Source organism: Cryptotermes secundus, unplaced genomic scaffold, assembly GCF_002891405.2.
Source record: "Cryptotermes secundus unplaced genomic scaffold, Csec_1.0 scaffold655, whole genome shotgun sequence".
Classification (NCBI taxonomy): domain Eukaryota; kingdom Metazoa; phylum Arthropoda; class Insecta; order Blattodea; family Kalotermitidae; genus Cryptotermes; species Cryptotermes secundus.
Window position 1 is genome coordinate 985,151 of NW_019726234.1, and position 20,596 is coordinate 1,005,746.

Genomic DNA, 20,596 nt, shown 5'->3' on the forward strand with positions numbered 1-20,596 from the left:
AAATATCCTTAATATTAGTCGCAGAATCTAGGCGGACGTATGAACTAATTATTTCACTCGTATTAACAATGACCATCTAGATGAAGGGCAATAATTAGTCCGTAAGCCAAGAAGTTCCCTGCCTTTAAGAAAGCTGGAGGTCCATTATCATCTTCATAAAAACAATTAATTGAACCCTGTCTTGAAATAGGTAAATGCATCCGTATATTCACATCTTGTTTCCCAAGATCCCTTTTCACATTATTTTCGTATTTGCTGTGATATACGTGTATCTATCTACTTTCTTAACTCCAGATCTAACGAATAGAGACGAAAAGAGTCTTTGTTGGTACCACATCAGAATAATAACGAAAATAGTTTTTAATACAGTACCATGGCACAACCACATGTCTCGTAGCTTAAAACATTTGCAAATTTGGTATACAACGAAGATGGACGGGCGGACAACATGTGTTTTCATTCTTCAAATATTATTTAATTCGATTAATTATATATTTACATATAATATTTTGTGTTATTTCCGCATACAAGATAAAAGAAAACACGAAGTTCTTAACATGCAAATTCAAAACACAAGCAGGTTGTTATGTTTTCCTTCTGTTACTGTTCATAGGTGTTATCTACATGTAGATTTTTATTTCCTTGGCACTACAGCCCCAGTGGACCTAGGCCTACCTCCATGCACTTCTCCGTTCACTACATGTAGATATACAGGTATGAAATTTAATTAATTTTTATTTTTAAGTTTGGATTACAAACATTACAAAAACCGGAAATCTGGAGCCACATACCATACGTAACAGAAGTCATGAGAATTTTCCCGGAGAAACACAAAAACCGGACCACTCAAAGCAACAACCAACTAATAAGAAACCTCTACAACCAACCAGCAATAGAAAGACGACTAAATAGAATGTGGCCAGAGGATCTCATTAGATAAGCACCAGAGAATCATCGGAGGATGATATCTGCTTCAATATTACACACACCCATCCCTTTTACTAATCACTCCATTTATGTATATTGAGTAGATTGTAAAATTATTTCAAAATAAAAAAAAATGTGAAGAAGGCGTCCTCGGGTTTTCGCTGCATTTCTGTGGAAATTTGAAAAGGAACCGGAACTGACGTTATCAGTTTGTGGAGTGGAACACGAACGTCTCGACATGGTGAGCCAAGTATCGCTCAGTCATTGTGTTATTATTATCATTGCTCTCCTCTTTGCCAAAGGACGTCTGTTCTGCTGGCCATAATTCTGTGCGGGGTTAATCTAATGATATAGATCGCGTCCAGTGAGCCCTGAAACTTACGTCATCAAAGGAAGAAGAGAGAGGGAGACCCTCACAACTCTTAAGAGAGCGTCATAATGAGACCTGAGGCAATATTTCCTGCTTCATTTCATAAACACAGAAAAATGGCGGATTCCTGAGAGCAGATTAGCAGATTAGAAGGAGGCTTATGGAGTTATTTATTTCTGTTTAAAGAAATAAGCTAATGAGATTTAGTTGAAAGATATTAGAAACCTTTAACTGCTTAATTAACTAATACATTAACTACCTCTCCATTGAAGGAGAGTCCTTCTTGAGAGTTAGCAGTCGATTAGTCAATAAATATATTAACGCTATCAAAATGGCCTCCAAAAACCTATCCCCTGAACTACGAGAATTCAGTCCACGGTCCCCCTTCCCTATATCTTTTAAGACTCATTTTCATATTGCAGTCCCTTTAATGAATAGGCCTTCCCAGTATAGTCTAACTTCATGTTTTCTGTCTAACGATACATACATAGGGACTTAGAATTCCCTAACGGAGATGTGTTAATTTGCAGTCCCTAAATAAATCAATGCTATTCACCAAAAATATCCACAATGCACAAGATCTGACAAACTCACACAAATATAAAACACTTAATACCTCGGTTTCTTTTTCTTATACTCGTACATTTTATTCTGTAGTTAATCTTAGTGCATTAATATTGGTTCGGTTATTACGAACTTTTGTGTCGATGTTCGTATAATAATAATAATACGTATATGTTATATCTACTCTATTGGTATAGTTCTAAACTAATGAATATTACAGTAAGTTATATACATACATATTAAATACATCACACATATATATATATGTATGTATTATGCCGTGCCACCAGAAAGCCGGAAGGAATGGTTGAGGTCAGAGTTCATTCGCTAGGCAACGACCAACGTTCCCACGACAGCATCTAGGAAGCAGATCGCTAGCAATTCCTAAGAGTTGTTTCCACCGTTATACACGAATCGTTGAAACAACGTTTCGATAGCAGCGAGCGGAATGAACCCTTCGAGATGGGATTCCCTATTGAGTCCTCATGGAAGTTAGAAGAGTCCAACTGTGATAACAGACGAGTTCAGTTTGCATTTGACCTTAGAATAGTAGTCAGTCTTCAGTTTGGCAATAATTGTGATTGTGAATAATTTTACTTGTAAGTGTAAAAGTGAGCGTCCAATAAACATAGTAGCCAAATCCGAAACCCGCGTGAATTTATCTGTCGCGTTACAAAGGCAACACGCGACAACATATATATATATATATACACACACACACTTATCACTGTACTTCAAAGAGTTAAATCTCGTTACTGGTTCAGACTCTAAGAATAGGAACTTAGGATCATAGACCTAATTAATATATTGTATTATTTGACATTTAAAAATCGACGACCGGACATAGCTAATATTCCTTAGAAATACGACGTGCGTAAGTCATGTAGCGACGAGTGAGATGAAGGTATGGATTCTGAGAGGAATTCGAGTTAAGCGATTGTGGCTTACTCGAAAGAACTGGTCATATGTATGATCGAATGACCTTAGAAAACGACTCAAGACAGCCTAATCGCTCATGAGAACCGCTTACCTGGCCAAGATTGGAAATGAATATGACGAATAAAAGTCAGATATGTTACTTGACATTTGAACCAACTTCAACAGAAACATTGAATTCCCAACCGAAACTATGTAGCATGAGCTATCTCACTATGGCGGAGAAGATGAAGTGTATCCCTGTCTATGAACACAACATAAGACTCTTGGCTATTGGATTGTAGTTCCGGTGTGCAGTGTGGAAGGGAGATAGGCTGGGGTGGTATGGACTGGATTGATCTGGCTTCGGATAGGAACCAGCGGAGAACTCTCGTGTACACGGTAAATAACCTCCTGGTTACATAAAATTTTGGGAAATTCTTGGGTAGCTGCACAACTAGCGGTTTCTAAATAAGAGCTCAGCTCCACCGAGAGAGTTAGTTAGTAAGTGTGGAAACTGCAAATTGTTTTCTCCCACCTTCAAAACTGAATTTCTACCGTCTATACTATCTCTACTATTTTGCTATCCCTAGCAAACACGTAAGCGCATTTCGTTCATTGTTGTTCTTCTTGTGTAAAGGCAAATGTACCCCTGTAACAGGTTGTGAAGGCCCATAGGATTTTGAGACGTCGACGTTCCCACATTTTCTAGACAATAGGCTCACAGGTTGCGATGAAATTGTCAGCCTTACACGCCGGCCGCTCCTTACGCCCCAGGAAGATTCCTTGTACACATTTCTGTTAGAGGCTGAGTCGACCACAGGGTCACAGCGCGGCTGGAAGGATTAGATCAATTGAAACATCCAATAACCTCATCGCGAATCGAACCCGCGATCTTCCGTCTTGTAATACAGTGCCCCAACAAACTACGATACCGCCTGCCCCCTCTCCTTGTGTATTCTCATTTATATGAAGCTGACAACTTTAGAAAGAAGAAGCTGCACTACTTACATAATCTCGGTGTTGACATTGTCTTTAAACAACTACCTGGAAGGAAGAAACGTAATTTGGAATGTTCTGCAATATCTTAACACCAAAAATGTTGGGTAGAATAAGGGGCCATGAGGCTCAGCAGAGAAATGGAAAGTAAATCGTGATTCACCATACTTAGAAAGAAATGAAGGGTAATTTCGGAATTAGGAAACAAAGAGATATTTTTCGAAGAATGTGATCCAGACACAATCTACATAATTTTGATAGATGTCATTGTACATAAATAACAATTCTATACTCTTAATCCTGTGAAAGGATGGTGTACTAGTGATACGCTTCGACAGCAAATCTTAGCTACTAATCACGGTCCTCTTAAGAATAACAGGAATACAGCAAAGTTGAGGTAACTGAAATTTTACATAGTAAGTCACCTTCCAGAACACAACTGTATATTTTGAAAGTTCTTGGTTCGAATCTTGGCAGGGAAAATTGCTATCGCAACTGGTGTCTTTTGTGACTCTCCATATTATTACCCCGAAGAGGCCAAGAACGCTTCGTTCCAAAGGCTCCAATTCATTATTCATCTATTGTGATATTCGGCTCTGTTGCGTTACTGAAAGCTTTAAACCATAAAATACCTAAGCAGTGTACACGGTATAGAACTATAAGGTTTATTTTGGACTCTATCCATGGTCTGGTATATATAAGACAAAAAACCACAACGTTTCGGAGACTGGCTCTATCTCCGTCCTCAGGTGGATGGGGCAAGATAGACCTACTCAGTTGGGCCCGTTAGAAAGAGCTAGTCTCAATCACTGGACAGACCCCGGTCAGTAAAGAACAGCCTATAAGCACTTGACAACAGGTTCCATCACTGGGAGATAAGAATGAAATCACAAGAAAAGACAAGCTAAAACTTTTGTGCCAAGCATGCACATGTCAAAAATGTGAACGGGCTCAATTGAGTAGGCCTATCTTGCCCCATCCACCTGAGGACGGAGATAGATCCAGTCTCCGAAACGTTGTTGTTTTTTGTCTTATACGTGTATACCAGACGATGGATAAAGTCCAATATAAAATACACAATGGACGCTAATAAAATACACCATCGTCAGAATCTTTTAAAGTCTATTAGTGTATATGGTGTATTTTACGAAAGGCTTTTGCCAAACGCATAGAGGAGATTTTTATTTTTGCCCATATGAGTAAGCATAACACATTTTTTCATAAAGGTCAAACGGGTTGCCATTAAGCATTTCGAAAACGACTTATCGCACAAAAAATGAATACACTCACAAAGTCACAATAAATTATTCAACCCTTTATTTGAAATAATTTCGTTAAGGAAACATCTATATGTTACAGTCTATTTTTATGAACGTAAACTTCATCCCTCAACCTACGCTACGAACATGCGCAGTGGGTGTCTGAGAACAGAATAGTGATGAGACTATTTGGAGAGAGGGAGAGAAAATAATAGGAAATGGATATAATTGTATAATTACGAACTTCGTAATTTATACTCTTCGCCAAATATTGTGAAGACTCAATCGAGGAAAATAAGATGGAAAGGAACCATTACATGCATCGAATAGAATGAAAAATTTTATCGGAAATCCTGAACTGAAAAGGCTACTTAGGTGACCTACAAACATACAGGACGCTAATTTAAACGGACCTTGAAAGTAAGAAGTTGTGAGGATGTGAGCTGGATTTAGCTGAGTCGGAACACGAATTCGTAGTAGGTCTTGTGAATATGACAATAAACTTTCTGCTTCCGTAAAGGGTGGGGGAAGTTCTTATTCACTTCATAAACTAGTTTTACAAGAAATACTCCGCTCCATGGTGTTTGCATACTTAGAAACAGAAAAACATAAACAAATGCTCAGATTTGTTAATGTAAATTTAATTTCTTCTTCACTTCATTGTAAACGAAACCAGTTTCTACTTCACACAATAATTTCATCTATGAAGTAGATTTATATGAATATTCAAAAACTTCCAGCGAGGAATTTACTAGCTTATGCTAACATGGAGGCACAGGGTATAGTCTTTGTCTGGCACCTATTTCTTCTCCTGTCTAACAAGGCATAATCCAGTGTTTCTCAACAGGATGGCCGCGGCCCGGTACCGGGTCCTCATCTTACAGAAAAAAGAATTTACCGGGCCGCGGTCTGACAAAGGTTAAGAACCACAGTCTCTACTAGTATCTATGCTACGGCTAGCATAGCTAATGAGGTATTTAGTGTTTCAATTCCCTTTCCATAATAATGTGAGGATACCATGGGGGTGGAAGCTCCAAAATTTAGACGTTTCATTTCAATTTCTTCGTTTATACCAACAAGCATATTTCAGACTGCAATAAATTAACTTAATACTATGTAAATGTACACAGATTTGCAAATACGTGTAATTAATTCTCCGAAGTTGAATATTGGCCTAAGTTTCCCACTAACATCCGGGTGACATTTAAAGTAGCGGTCACTCTTCTGTTCAGGACCCCAGCGCAGTGCGTCGGCCACGGACTCAACCGGTGGACGGCTGCTAGTGCAAGACACTCGACGCCGGTCGCTGTCGCAGATGCCCGAGGAGGAAGACGCCTCGCGACGTAGCAAGTCCCTGGATGGAGATGCTACCATTGGCAACAGCGCCCTAATAGCTAGGCATTTGGTTTCTAAGGTATCCAATCCAAAATTTAAATATGTAAGTGAAGAGAGTTTTGAAACATACTAGCAAATCTTTTAATTAAGTTTACATAAAGTTCAATATATACTCTACAACTAATTTCATACCTCTAAATAGTATTGTTTAATTCTGAATTGTTACGATATTTGTATTGGGACCGAGGCATAGTGAGACAATTCCTAATAACTATTGTCTCCTAGTGAGCTGTGCTCCACAGTCAATCAGGGAAGATGTTTTAAAGATGGAAACTCATTTTAACTTAATCGGGACAGAATTAAATGATGGAATTTCCTGATGATTATGGTAAACCTCATGGTACACCTCATGGGTCTGTGATAACAGAACAACTAAATATTTGTAAAGTTCAAGAGGAAGATTTTATATTCCGAGAGTAATTAATTACTCAGAAAAGAAGTTATATAATGAACTTTGTTCGCTCATGGTTTTAAAATAAATTTAAAATATTCAAAATGCAGATTCATCTGTTTATTCGGCCTATAATATTTTCTGAATTGCTAGGTTGTTTATTACGTAACCGGCGGAGACAACTATTTTTATATGATGTGCAGGATGGCGTTGCTAGTACTGCAATAGGGAAAATTCCTCATCAGAAGGCACATAAAACTCCATGGGGCAAAGTGAAGGACATCATCCAGACTCGGAAGGACAGCCTGAAGAAGCGCCATCGTCACGGCAAGTTGGATACAGGAAGCAAGAGCACAAGCGAGGCAGCTCCCAGTGACCACGAGGAGGAAACTGGGAGCACTGAGCAGGCACGTGAATCTTCGGACAAGGAGGCGGGGCCCACAGGGGTGAGAAAACTCATCGGCCATATTTGGTATTTTACAGAACTCATGGACCAAGACACACCAATTGATTCGTATTGCATTCACATTAAACGTATTATACTGTGTATTATCAGCATATATATCTTCTAGACCATACAATAATGAAGCCAGTTTCATCCCGAGTTCACATGTTCGCATGATCACCATGTCCGTATAGATGAAAATCATCAACCTCAGTGATATAGTGTTCATTAAAATTGACCATTAGTCACTTAATATTTGCGATTAATCAATGAAGTGCGCAGACGCGATACCGCACACAGACTGCTAATATTGTTGTGTCCTCAAGCGTGCTTTAATCGCTTGGGATTTTTAGAGGTCTAGGAATAAAATAAGGAGTATCTGCATTGGAGGTGCTTGCGATATTACAGATAAGGTTACAGAGTCAGTTTGTGAGTATAACAAACACCTGCAGGACAGGGAGCGCTGAAGTTTATACCGCTAGATTTTACTTCTATCTCTCTAAATCCTCGTAAATTGATACCGTATTTAAATCAACTTTTTCGAATTATATTTTCACGAGAAATATTACACATTTCCTTCACTTCTCAGTGCAATTATTCCGCTAAATTCTATATGCCGGATTTAGTGTCTCGAGGATCTTTTTATTTTAAATTATGAATAGCAGGTGGGATTTAGAAGAAAATATGGGGACACAACAATAATTATATCAATAATAATAATAACAGTAATACAAAACAGAAACAAGGAACAAACTCCGTGGCTTTGGTCCGAAAGCGACCTATACCGACCGAGCGACCGCCGCTTGTCGGCGAAGTTTAATGCCGACTTTTGCGGATAGAGGGTGTCGCGTGGTCAGCGCAACAAATCCCCATGGCCGTTAATTTCGGTTTTCTAGACCGGTAATAACAGTAATAATAATAAAAATAATAATGTATTGTATGTTGTGTTTTCTTACTCTCCCGTACTATAAAACGCCGGCCACAGTAACCGCGCCCGTCTAAGACAAGAACTGTTTTCGCTCGCTCCAACGCTGGGATCTTGGGTTCGAATCCCACTCAGAGAATGGATGTTTAGTGGGTGTATGCGTTTATTTTCTGTCTGTGTTGTCCTGTGTTTAGGTAGCGGCCTTGCGATTGGCTGCCCACTCGTCGAAGAAGCGTTACCGTGTGTGCAAAATGTTTACCGAACTGAATAAGAGGTCTGTGCCATGAATGGGCTGGAAGAGCCATTGTAAAAAATATAAAACACTCAATTATATAATACTAGCGTTTTAGAACTATGCAGATCAGCAAATACACACTCACAAAGTAGCAAATGCGACCAGGATTCAGGATAATATCATGGAAAGATGTACTTGTCTTACCGCGTGAAACTGATTCCTCTTGTTTAGCAGGACACTTGTACCAGCCCCCGAAGGTGGATGTGTATGGATCATTCAGTGGGATATGAATTGGCAGGAGATACCGAAGTACTCGGAGAGATCCTGCCTCAGTGCCAGTTCGGAGCAAATACGTACATACTCACATGCAGACGTGCATTCCAGTTGAGTAGTTCAGAGGCTACATTTTGTATCGACCATTTTATGTAGGTAGTATTTTCTTCTTTATTGTATATTCTCACTTCGCTTTTCGTTATTATATCTACACTGTTTGGTAATAGGGTTGTAACATTATGCCTCGAGCCATGTACAGAGTTCTAAAATCGAACTAACAGAAAATAAAACTGGCACGACGAAACTCAGTGTAGTTTAAAAAAAGTCAGCAAAATTCGCGGTTATCTGTCTGGTTTCGTAGTCAAATATCTAGATTTTAAATCTCGGACCAGACACTGCGGTTCCTCATTGAAGCTTTCATGACTTTTCTTAGTTCCTGAAAGAAAATTCCGCCTTAGTTCCTCGTATTAGACCACTACCGCTCTCAGTCAAATCAGTTCCCTCTCATCATTAATTGATTGTACAATTATTCCTCACTGAAAAACCTGAGCTATTAATTTTTTTTAATAAATAAAATGTGATGATATCAGTTCCGAAGTTTGAGCACGGTTACTAACAAACAGGTGTGACGAAAGAAGAACTTATTCCGAATTATTTTGTCAAAGATCATCTAAAACACGCTGCTTACATGTAATTCTAAACGGTCAGGTTTATAAAACTGATATACATGCCAAGACTGCATAATTCATTGATATGTGTTCGCATTCTGTTTGGTTATATCGAATCATTTTGTACCAAGTCTCACAAACTGACTTCTCATATTGGCTCCCATAAATTCAACAGAGCCGTAGAAATACGCAGCACATCTCACGTAGCGCAAATTCCTGTGATTGCCTGAATAAACACAGGCTCGACTTATATGGATTCACGTGACTGCGTGACGTTCCTAGCTGCCCCATCAATAACGACTTTGTGTGTAGTTTAAAACAGTTTTCACTTGAAACAAGTCCGTTCGCAGAGGTGTGCAATATTTAATAAAACCCCGTGATATCATGGAATAAAAATAAACATAAAGCAACGTAATTGTCGACTTACAGTCAGAAGCTGACATCAATATAACCTTGATTTACCGATATCCAAAACAAAATGTGATATCTGAAACATAACTATCTTCAATCTTAATTTCATGCATCCTGCTGTGCTACAATATACAACTCTTTAATGAACCGTCACAACACAGCAAATAGTAAAACATCAAAGTCAGCGTACATCTGTGGCTTTGCTACATGTTTCGGCCACTATCGGCCGTCATTAAGCAAATACATATCAACAAAAATCTACCATTTAACTGCAATCATAAAATGGATACAACACTATTAATCGTATAATTTTAAAATTGCTTATGTAAAAATACAAAAGTTCAGATTATATACAAATTAAAAATTGGAAGTATTATAAGAAGATAAAATATTAATGATGTTTTCAAAAACACTGAATCAGTCGTTGTTTGCTTTCCATGCAATACGGACAATTCTTCTTAATGACGAGGCAGCATTACACAATTCATTAATTGCTACACCATGGGCCTCTCTCAAAATCTTCTACATAAAGTAATATCGAATTTTCCTATTGTCTATGGAAACGCACACGAAGTATATCCAACGACTGATTCAATGTTTTTGAAAACATCATTAATATTTTATCTTGTTATAATACTTCCAATTTTTAATTTTTATATAATCTGAACTTTTGTATTTTTACATAAGCAATTTTAAAATTATACGATTAATAGTGTTCTATCCATTTTATGATTGCAGTTCAATGGTAGATTTTTGTTGATATGTATTTGCTTGATGATGGCGGATAGTGGCCGAAACATGTAGCAAAGCCACAGTTTTACGATGACTTTGATGTTTTACTATTTGCTTGTTGTGACGGTTCATTAAAGAGTTGTATAATTATCTTCAACTGTGAGCTTAAAAATATATTATATTCTTTATATTTTATAATTTTCATGAACGTGTTCTATGGAGGACTTCTTTTGGATTAATGGATCCTCGGTTTGTTTAGCGATGCTTTTTCGGATTCAGAGATTATGTTCAGTCGAATGAGATAGGGAAATCATCATAAATGTTTAACGGTACATAAATTGAAAGGAGATTATCTTGACTTCTTCATGGCACTGTTCTGACATTCATTTATAGAGCCTGGTGAAAACCAGTAGACAATTCAGTAAAGATATTAGGATAATCCAGGTGAGATTCTAACGCGATACTCCCCGAATATCGGATAAAGCATTAGTGCTACACCAGCTGGTTCGGTGGTGGCTGAAACGGTAGGAGCAGTAGCAGTAAACGCCTCTATATCGCGTCTGATCAGCGAGTGCCGGTTGCAGTTTTCTGCATCTCTTCCCTATTGAACAGGCACTCAATCTCATAAAAAAGAATGTAGCTGTTGGTAGTTTTTGCAGATTTTCGATAAGGAAATGATCTACTAATTAATTAGTATTCCAATTATACTGTTGCCAAATTACAGAAACTCCACAGAACACATACGCAAAATAGCTCACTCTCAAGGTAAGGAGATTACGGGTAATGATATAAAGTTATCCCAGAAAAGAGGAGGGAAGGTGCAGCATTTCTCCAACAGAAGTTCTAAAAAGACAACAAAGGCTGCGAGAGAAGGAACGAGCGGAAACGAACTGAGCGAAATGTGCGGTCACAAGAAGAATCCAGGTCACTTCGCTCTTTTGCGCATAACTTTCTTCGTGTATTATAAAATGAAAGAAAAGGAATTCCGATTCTGTTAAAATTCTCGCTGAAAACACATGTTCTTGGAGAATTCTGCAGGAGTGGGATTCAGATTTAGAAAAGCATAAGAACACAAGATACATGCCAGTAAACGTTGCACGTGGAGCAGCCCACTTAAGAGCGCCGAGAAATAGCGACGAAGAGTCTAGAAACGAGTCTCGTACATAGGCAAGACGTGTATTTATACCCAACTCATTGCATGGTAAAGAACTGTTGGCGATATAACGTTCCAGGAATTACTATGAACGAAAATGCGTAACAGAGGCCGATAAATATTCGCGCAGGGGAAAAATGGAGTTAAATGAAGTAATAGAAATCATAAAAGATTATTAATTCGTGTTCGAATATTTTTTCAGCATGATTATCACAAATTACCGTAAATGGTTACTGAAACAGTTGTACGTGACTTAATTACATGTTTTTAAAAACCCGACATGTTTCGGTTGCCTGCAACCATCTTCAAAGGTGTAACGTATTCAAGGGAAAATAATGCATATGTACAAGACAAAGTATTTGAAACATCTGAGTCATACGTTCCTTATAAGAGGTTAAAACTGATACTATATCAAATTTATATACAGGTCGTACTATTTTAATTCAGTTGAGTATGGTACGTTGTGTTCCGTTATGTGTTGCTCTTTGATACTTGTTTTTAGGCGTCGAAGATTTATATCTCTTTTAGGCGAAGTCTTCAATGATTACGAGGAAACAAGGTAGATATAATTACACAATGATTTGTGCTTTGTTATAATATAGTTTTTGTGTTGGAAAATGAACGGCAGCAAACAATATAACACTGTTTCCTTTCCGATGCTCAAAGAAATTACCAGAAGATCTGTCGGTGAAATAAGAAATGAAAGTTGAATGAAGGCTCGTGGTTTTGTTAGAAATCTCGAGAAGAAAGACTTCTGCCGTTGAGATTGATTAATGAGGGCTATAGCTGAAATATCGTTGATAAACTTAGATATGACGAGCAATGATAAAGAAAATAAAGAAGACAACAACAATAATGGGGTTTGTGACAATGGAGACAGTGAGACGTACGCGACAATAGAAAAGTTCCTTGTAGTTCAACTGACACAGCAAATGCAGTTATGAATATCTGATGCCTTTCTTACCTGAACTGGAGGTTCATGAGGTTCCATTTTAAAATTCAATTATTTTATTTCAAGTCCTAACTTGAATCTACACATTTTATTGCTTGGTCCGCACAGTGTTTGTATCCAGATTCTAACACACATCATCATCCAAGTTTTCTCAGCTTTACTTTGATGAAACTTCTTTGCCATCTCTTCTACTTTCTGTCCAGATCCTTCGTACCAACGTAAACATATATTAGCTCGCTCAATGTAACAGGCACTTCTGACAGACGGAATGTAGCCGCAAGATTGCAACGTAAAACGATATTTCTCTCTAATATCATGACATGAATGCATGTAGAGATCGTGGCAAATAAGCATAAATCTAGCCACGACAACCATTTCCACAGAATCTTACTTTCCTTCTGAATACCCATAATTCCAGATGAACGCGCTAGCCGCAAAGCCACGCATAGAGGTGAGTGGCGATGTGACGGGGTCGAGGAGCTCGACCACCAAGAGGCAACACAGCAAGACTTCGACCTCCTCTCTTGATGGCCATCTTCAAGCCAGTGACTCTCCAACAAATCGACGCCTGACGCCTGTATTGACCATAACATTGCCTTCAACTGAGGAGCTCAGAGCAGACCAGCAGTTGGTTCGCAGCAACAGCAAGCCACCCCCTAGTCCGCAAACAGAAGACAGACATCACAAGTTTTCCACAGCATCCGTCCCTGCTACAAGCCTTCATGGGGCTAATGGGAACACTGACCAGGGAGCAACGGATGACACGTCAAGTAAATGCGACCAATATAAGCGACAGGTAGGGAGACTTCCAGCTTAAAGTGTTCTAATATTATAGAGAATTCATAAAATATCTTAATAAGGACAATAGAGGAATTATTTTCAGCACTGTTACGTACTTATTTGCTGTGAAGAAATGCCCGTTTAAGTTTAAAATGTTCGAAGCTTATGGAAGCAGTTTTATAATTGCGCTCCTTGCTACAGTACGTCCATCTGGTATGGAATATCACGCCTATTCACTAAAATGAAGCGGGTAATTATTTTTAGTCAGTTTTCTTAATTTTGGAGTTGAAGTATAAACAAACTGACCAATATTCTTGAAACAGGTTCATGTTTTGTGTATACTTAATCTGAGAACGTCAGCCTAACGATTGGTTCAATTACTGATGTGGGATCAATACCGGAACCAAGTAATATATAGGATTATGAAACTGTATAAACCGTCTCTCTGGTCATATTGCTCAGAGTTCCTGCCTACCGATCCAGAGGTCCCGGGTTCAATTCCCGTAGCTACCAGATTTTCTGAGAGATAGTGGGTCTGGAACAGGATCCACTCAGCCTCGTGATGATAATTGAGGAGCTATTTCAAAGAACTAGCTACTCGGTCTAGAAAACCGAAAGTAACTCCCGTGGGGATTCGTTGCGCTGACCACACGACACCCTCTATCCGCAAAAGTTGGCACTAATTTAGCCGACAAGCGGCGGTAGATCGGTCGGTATACTTCGCTTGCGGACTAAAACCACTGAGTTATGAAACCTTGTCGTAATAGCATGATTTTGAAAGTGAATGACTCGTTTAAGACAGATTCTATAGAAAATAGGAACAAAAACATGCTCAAAAGAAATAACTTAATCTTATCTGTGGAATCAATACGACTGAAATACCAATCAACTTCTGAATATCAAGTATGCCAGGAATTTTTAAGCCATGAGCACATAAGAAAATATTAAGAATTTTTTATGAACGAGATTTGAAGTTTCTCATTTCCTGTGAATATATCACACCTGTCCTCTGGCATGTGGTGTGGTGTAGCCTGGTAGATCGTTGCCAATATTTCAGACGAACATACTGCTCAATCTTCAGTGGTCAATCCCGAAGGAAAAGAGGCTGATATCTGTTACTGAGGAAAGCCACGAAAGAATCCTGAATGCTACATACAAATATGCAAACACATTGAATAAGAGACCGAAGTAAAGACTGGAAAGTAGAGTTTAATTTTCCTGACAGCTGGAGTACTAACAGACGACACGAACATAATGTTTACATAACAGAAATATCGAATACTAACCTGTAAAGAACATATTTTTTAATACATAAACTCACATTTCAGGATAAACGGGGGTCTATTTGTAACTTCACTTCGAGCAACAGAGATGTTCTGTTTTAACTGAATCGTTACTGGTGAATCTACAGATGTTTCTTGTGCGTGTCACATAAATCCGGTGTATATTTGTTAAAAATATTTGATTTGAAATTCGTCTGGCAGTCGCGAAATAAGTTGTGCTGTATTCCGAACTGATAATTATAACTCTTTATTGACTGTCACAACACAAGAAACAAAAAAAAAAAAACAAGGTCAGCGCCCAGCTATGTTTCGCTACATGTTTCAGCCACTAACGGTCATCATCAGGCAAACATATATCAACAAACATATACCATTAAACTGCAGTACATTAGATTGGATACAATGTTATTAATCATTTAAAATACTTTGCGCAAAAATACAATAAGTCAGATTACATAAAAAATCTACAAGTTATTGCATAAAACAAGATAAAATTGATGTTATATATTATGCTCTTCATACGTTTCCATGGACAAATTGGAAATTCAATATTTCTTTTATATAAGAATGCACAGGAGGCCCATGATGTTCCAAATTAATTAATCTGAAAATGATATGAAAATAATAGTATTAAATTTTGTTATAATTAGTAGTTGATTTTGATGTTGAAGATACGAGTATAGTATATAGTATATATTATTACTTAGTGTATAGTCGGTGCCTCATCTTACGGAGAAATTGTCCGTACTGTAAGGAAAACAAACAACGACTGATTTGGTGATATAGGATTAAAGTCGATGCCAGGGAGGGAGGGGGGGGGNTTTGTCCGTTATTTTTTATGTCTCGTATGTGTTCTTTGAATCTGATCTTAAAGGTACGTCCATTTTGTCCTATATATTTTAATGGAGTCAGAACATTGTAGTTGGTAAACCCCACTAAGATTATACATATTTTTTGTCATCATTAATTTTCAACAGATGCTTTATATTGTTTTTTGTCTTATATGAAATTAAAAAAATGATAATTATAATTTAATTACACTTTAATTACACATAGGTGATGAAATGAAAATGGCAGTTCAGGATTTAAAGAAGATGACAACTTTACTGCCTTCCTACAGAAGAGAAAAGTCGGAACCCGATAATGACATTCACGTAAAATTTTAACTCTATCTTCCACTTAGAGGTTTAATCGAACCTTGGGCCATAGTGTGGCTGGACGAATTAGGTAAATTGAAAAATACAATGACCTGATCGGGAATCCAACCTGCCACCTTTCGACCTGTATCATAGTGCCTCAACCAGCTATGCTACCGCGTGCCGAAGAACATATAAAAAATAGGGCCATTATTAAAAAAATTATGATAAGAGAGCGTTGAATTAATTATAAAATTATATTTCCTTCTGTATATAATAGCCCGCCGTACATTTTCAAACCTTCTCTACTTTAGCACTATTGAAATCTGCCCATCTTCAGACAATCTGAATCAAACAAGAAAGCTCAGCTCTGTTTTGTCTTCTGTTGTCTGACTGCAGACGGCATTGCCACGGCCGGCGTCGGCAAGCGCTGGGACGTCTCCTCCAGTTCACCGTCGTTCCTCCAAATGGACAAAAGTGAAGAAGGCATTTCTGACGTCATCAGCACCCGGGCGTCGAGAGGACGACGGAACGGGACGCATTAGCAGCTCCGTACCTTCTAGCCCAAATAGAAATTCCAGTTTCTTCGATGAAATGGGTACGTAAACGATTACATACGAGTAGTCCAAAGATATGTATCAGTCCACCGTTACACATACGAGCATATACGTATATAAGGCTCCTTCTTTCATGACATCGGCTTCCAGTTCTAATCTTCGGCTGAAACTGGCCAGTCATTATAGCATTACAGATACATTATTGTTTTGTTCTTAAGAGTTCTAAACGTTGCTTTACAGCTTTATAAAATGCGCTTCCTCTAATCTTGTTTACAGAGAGAGAATTCAGCCTCCCAACATTTAAATCGTTTATAAATTACAAGACTTTCAGACACTTGAGGGAAGAACCTATGGGAGATAATGTTTGGGAAAAAGAGTTTCCATAACAAATAACAAGAGAAATAGGCCTACAGATACTCAGTCACTGAAAATGGAGGAGGCAAATAATTAGAACGATAACATCATGGAGAATCAAGGTGACAGAGAAGGGCCTTCTTCAACCGCTCTTATTATAGTCCCGTGTATTGACGAACTTTGAAAATGGCAGAAAGGTATTATGTAACGATTTCTATATAATTTTTATTCATGTAAATAATTCTGTATTTTAAGATGATCAGATTTCGGATGCCCGTAGAAATGATGCCCAGAGAGCCTTTATATGTTACATCATGTAAATAGGGAAGGTTCCGATTAGAGTGGGCGCGCAGTCTAAGGCATGAACTATCTTCTCCCGCCCAGCCACTGGGATCGTGGTTGCGAAACCCACTCGAGGCATGGATATTTGTTTACATTTATTCTGTGTTTGTGTTGTCCTTTGTAGATAGCGGCCTTGCGCTTGGCTGATATCCGGCCCAAAGACTACAACTGACTGTAGGATTAATAAATTTTACAAGAGGCCGAGGTTCCTCGTGAACTCTAGCGCCCATAGATTAGATTAGAATTAATGGATAACTCATCAGAATTTCCAAGTAAAAAAAGTTATTCACAAGAAAGGAATGTGTTGAATAAAACTATTTTAGATAAAGAAATACGTAGTTGAAGAAGTGAGGAATTTCAATCGTTAGGCTACAGTTTTGGCTAAGATGTTAATATAGAAGAAAGCTAACTTCAGCGGTTAGTCGCTGGCTTCCCCCCGTGGCTGCCTGGATTCAAACCCGGGTCTGGTCAAGTAAGATATGTGGAGAACAAAGTAGCGCTGTGGTAGGTTTACTCAGAGTACTTCGGTTTCCTCTGCCAATCTTCATTCCACCAAATTCTGCATCATCATAATCACCCGGGGCAGGTACAACAGGCCAATCAGTGGCCGCCGTGCTGAGTGGACCCAGCTGGACCCCACTCCTCAGGTAGCGAATTAAAAAAAAAGTTAACTTCACCAATTCTGATGATTTATGAATCACACATTGCTAGGTAAATCATTCTAGAACTCTATCAGTGACAGTTATTCCTCATAGAGAAAGTTCAACTAACGTTTATACCCAAGAAGTTAACATTAACACGTGTCTAAGAGGGGAACACAACCAACCACTATCCAACACCTCTAGATTATAAACAACGTAGGGATATATAAAATATATACAGTGCTAAGATCTAGACAAAATGCCATAAGCAGGACTACAAATATGGGGACAATGGAATGGGTTACCACGGCAACAGCCAAACTCTACACTTAACTTAATTTTAATTCTTTAATTTATTTTAAATACTAGTGAAAAGAACCATTAAGAATATCAAGAACAAGGGTAACGCAATGAGTCTAATATTTTAATACATTTTATTACTTAGTTTAATATTTTAGACCCTTAACAGGATTTAAATATTTGTTTCACAGATAATTTTAAAGCCAATTACAGGTTGAGGGTAGGAACGCAATTATATAATTTGTGCCCATAAAAGTGATCAAAAACGTGACAAAAGTACATTACAGTTTGTCATTTTATTTTCTAACACACCGAGATAAGGGTATTGTATGCACCTATATATGAGTTGCAATTGTTAATTTTTGATCGCTTGAGGATGGCTCTGTGAGCCGAAACCTGTAGCGACTTATTCTAGTAATGTTATATTTTAGCTGGAATAAATCATGGACTTATTCTAGACCAATAATACTAAATTCTACACAGTAAAAGTATGAGTTATTTGATGAAGTGTTGTGTTTGACAGGTATTAATACGAAATTTATATATGTGTAAGGACTTAGGTGGTTTCATTTGATAGTATATTGGTCCTCTGTCTCCTTGAACATATTTGTGTGGGCTATGAAAGTGGGAAGCATAAGTTTTGGCAGCAAGGTTCCGCCAGAACTGTTGCCTCGGTCATTACGACCTAACAATCAGATGAGTTAGCGAGGCGCCTGCACTGATGAACACGCTCAATGAACCTAATTTTTCTTCCTCTCAGGTGAAAGAATTCACGGATCTATTGTTTAGCATCTTATGCCCGTTCTCTTCTACATCATTCCCAACTATTTGTAAGGAGTATGTAGCAACAATAAGCTAAACCTTTATTCCGGCGTAGATAACTGAGAACCTTGAGCTGTTCAGTGATTTTTCTTATCTAAGTACCTACCACTACCACTCGGCGTTACAGCCTTGGGTCAACCTTGGCCTCCTCTACAACCAGTCTCCACAACCAATGCGTGTTGCCATAGGAATGGACCCACGCATGATGACCCGAGGCTGATTGTTAGGCTTCTGAACAAAATTCTTTTCACAGGATGATGTAGTTAGCCCCATGCCCAACCCCCAACATGGAGGGCCGGAGTATCTGTCTTAGTCTGGACTCTACCTTTTAACCTTTCCGTCATGGATGACTCTACCAGTAGATAAACTACCGCCGGCATAGCTCTCCAGGTCACAGAGTCACACAAGCCCCACCACCAAGACAAGGTAGACAGAGTTCTGGGGGGTCTTTCAGTGAATGCTGAAAATATACCTTGAAATATGCTATGATTGTCCCGCATCATTCTCCTTTTCGACCCCAAATAAATTGTCCAGCTGATACGACTTCATTAATTTAACTAAATATATACCTTTCCATTGACCTGCAGACACAGACGAGCTTAGCAGTGGGGAATACGGAGAGATCGGCGTATCCGGAACAAAACCAGATGATGGAGGGGACGCTGAAGTAGCAATGCAGTCGACAAGTATTCACGCAGAAATCCAGAGGAATTACGAGGAGCTACAGCAAAAGCTGAGCCAGGAATTTCACAAGAAGTTGCATGGGTGGGAGAGAATGAAGGCTTCTTCTTCTGCATGCCGGGGTTCTGGAGGGGATGACGGGTTCCTTCACCACGATAAGGGGTTCCGTCGCAAGATGGAGGAGTGGGAACGCATGAAGCACCCTCAGCAGAATCAGGGCGGTAGCACCAAGCACCGCGACTCCGTAACCTTCCAGACGTTGGATGAAGACAGTCTTTCACCAGACTTCCGAAAAAAATTACAGGTTTGTATACTTATCTTGTTACTGCAAAGCCTAAGGCTCTACTTAGCCATCTGTTGAAAGAGAAAAAACCATCAGATCTCCTTCCTGTAGGAATCCTATTATGCCATTGAATATGCGTGTTGTATCATACAGTCATTAATGAGAAGCATCGGTGCTCTATTTCAGGCCGTGAAACACGATCTTAATACCTGAATTCCTTCCTTCGACAGTCAGCAATTGAAATTTCTGGCAGCACAAGTCGGACTGGGGTAGTGTTCATGTCTTTCCACTGTCAATTATCACTTCACCAGAGGTACACACTTATCAATCACAGTCCTCAAATGTCTGATACTGCCGGAAAAGTAACACCGTTATCATAGTCTCGGTCCTAAATTACCTTTATTTCTAAGCCGGCACTTCGCTGATAGAGAATATTGTGATGTATAGACCCGTTGCTAAGCAGTGAATCTGTAAACATTGGACGTTTCTAGGTAACATCCGCAGTATATACGCATGCAACAATAGAAGTACGGCGTTTACGTTTACGGTCCGTGCCGTGACCGTTGTTATTCAACGTCGCCGTAAACACTCCTCTACAACAGCAGAGGTTGTTTTCTGTGTGTTCGGTACGTAGGCTATATAACGACAGTGTGGAGGCACCGTGACCTTGCGAGTCGTACGAAAAGGGAAGTCTCAAATCTGAGACAGTAAAATAAGGTCGCGAGTTCCAAGGGACTCGGTCCTGAGAAAGACTGCGCTGGCAAGAGCCAGTAGCACGTAAAAAAGACAGACCCGTCCTCTCG

The 20,596-nt window shown here is 38.8% G+C and overlaps 1 protein-coding gene and 1 long non-coding RNA gene across 4 annotated transcripts in view; one reads left to right on the forward strand and one right to left on the reverse strand.

Moving 5' to 3' along the window:
• Positions 1 to 20,596, forward strand: part of LOC111864052 — a 102,168-nt gene that overhangs the window by 37,723 nt on the left and 43,849 nt on the right. For all 3 annotated transcript variants that reach the window (XM_023851008.2, XM_023851006.2, XM_023851007.2), the window contains exons 2-6: positions 6,267 to 6,448; positions 7,024 to 7,266; positions 13,033 to 13,410; positions 16,213 to 16,411; positions 19,417 to 19,814. In XM_023851008.2, coding sequence (XP_023706776.1) covers positions 6,350 to 6,448; positions 7,024 to 7,266; positions 13,033 to 13,410; positions 16,213 to 16,411; positions 19,417 to 19,814 — 1,317 coding nt within the window. In that variant the 5' untranslated portion in view covers positions 6,267 to 6,349. The remainder of the gene's footprint in view (positions 1 to 6,266; positions 6,449 to 7,023; positions 7,267 to 13,032; positions 13,411 to 16,212; positions 16,412 to 19,416; positions 19,815 to 20,596) is intronic.
• Positions 1 to 20,596, reverse strand: part of LOC111864053 — a 206,899-nt gene that overhangs the window by 4,188 nt on the left and 182,115 nt on the right. The window lies entirely within an intron of this gene.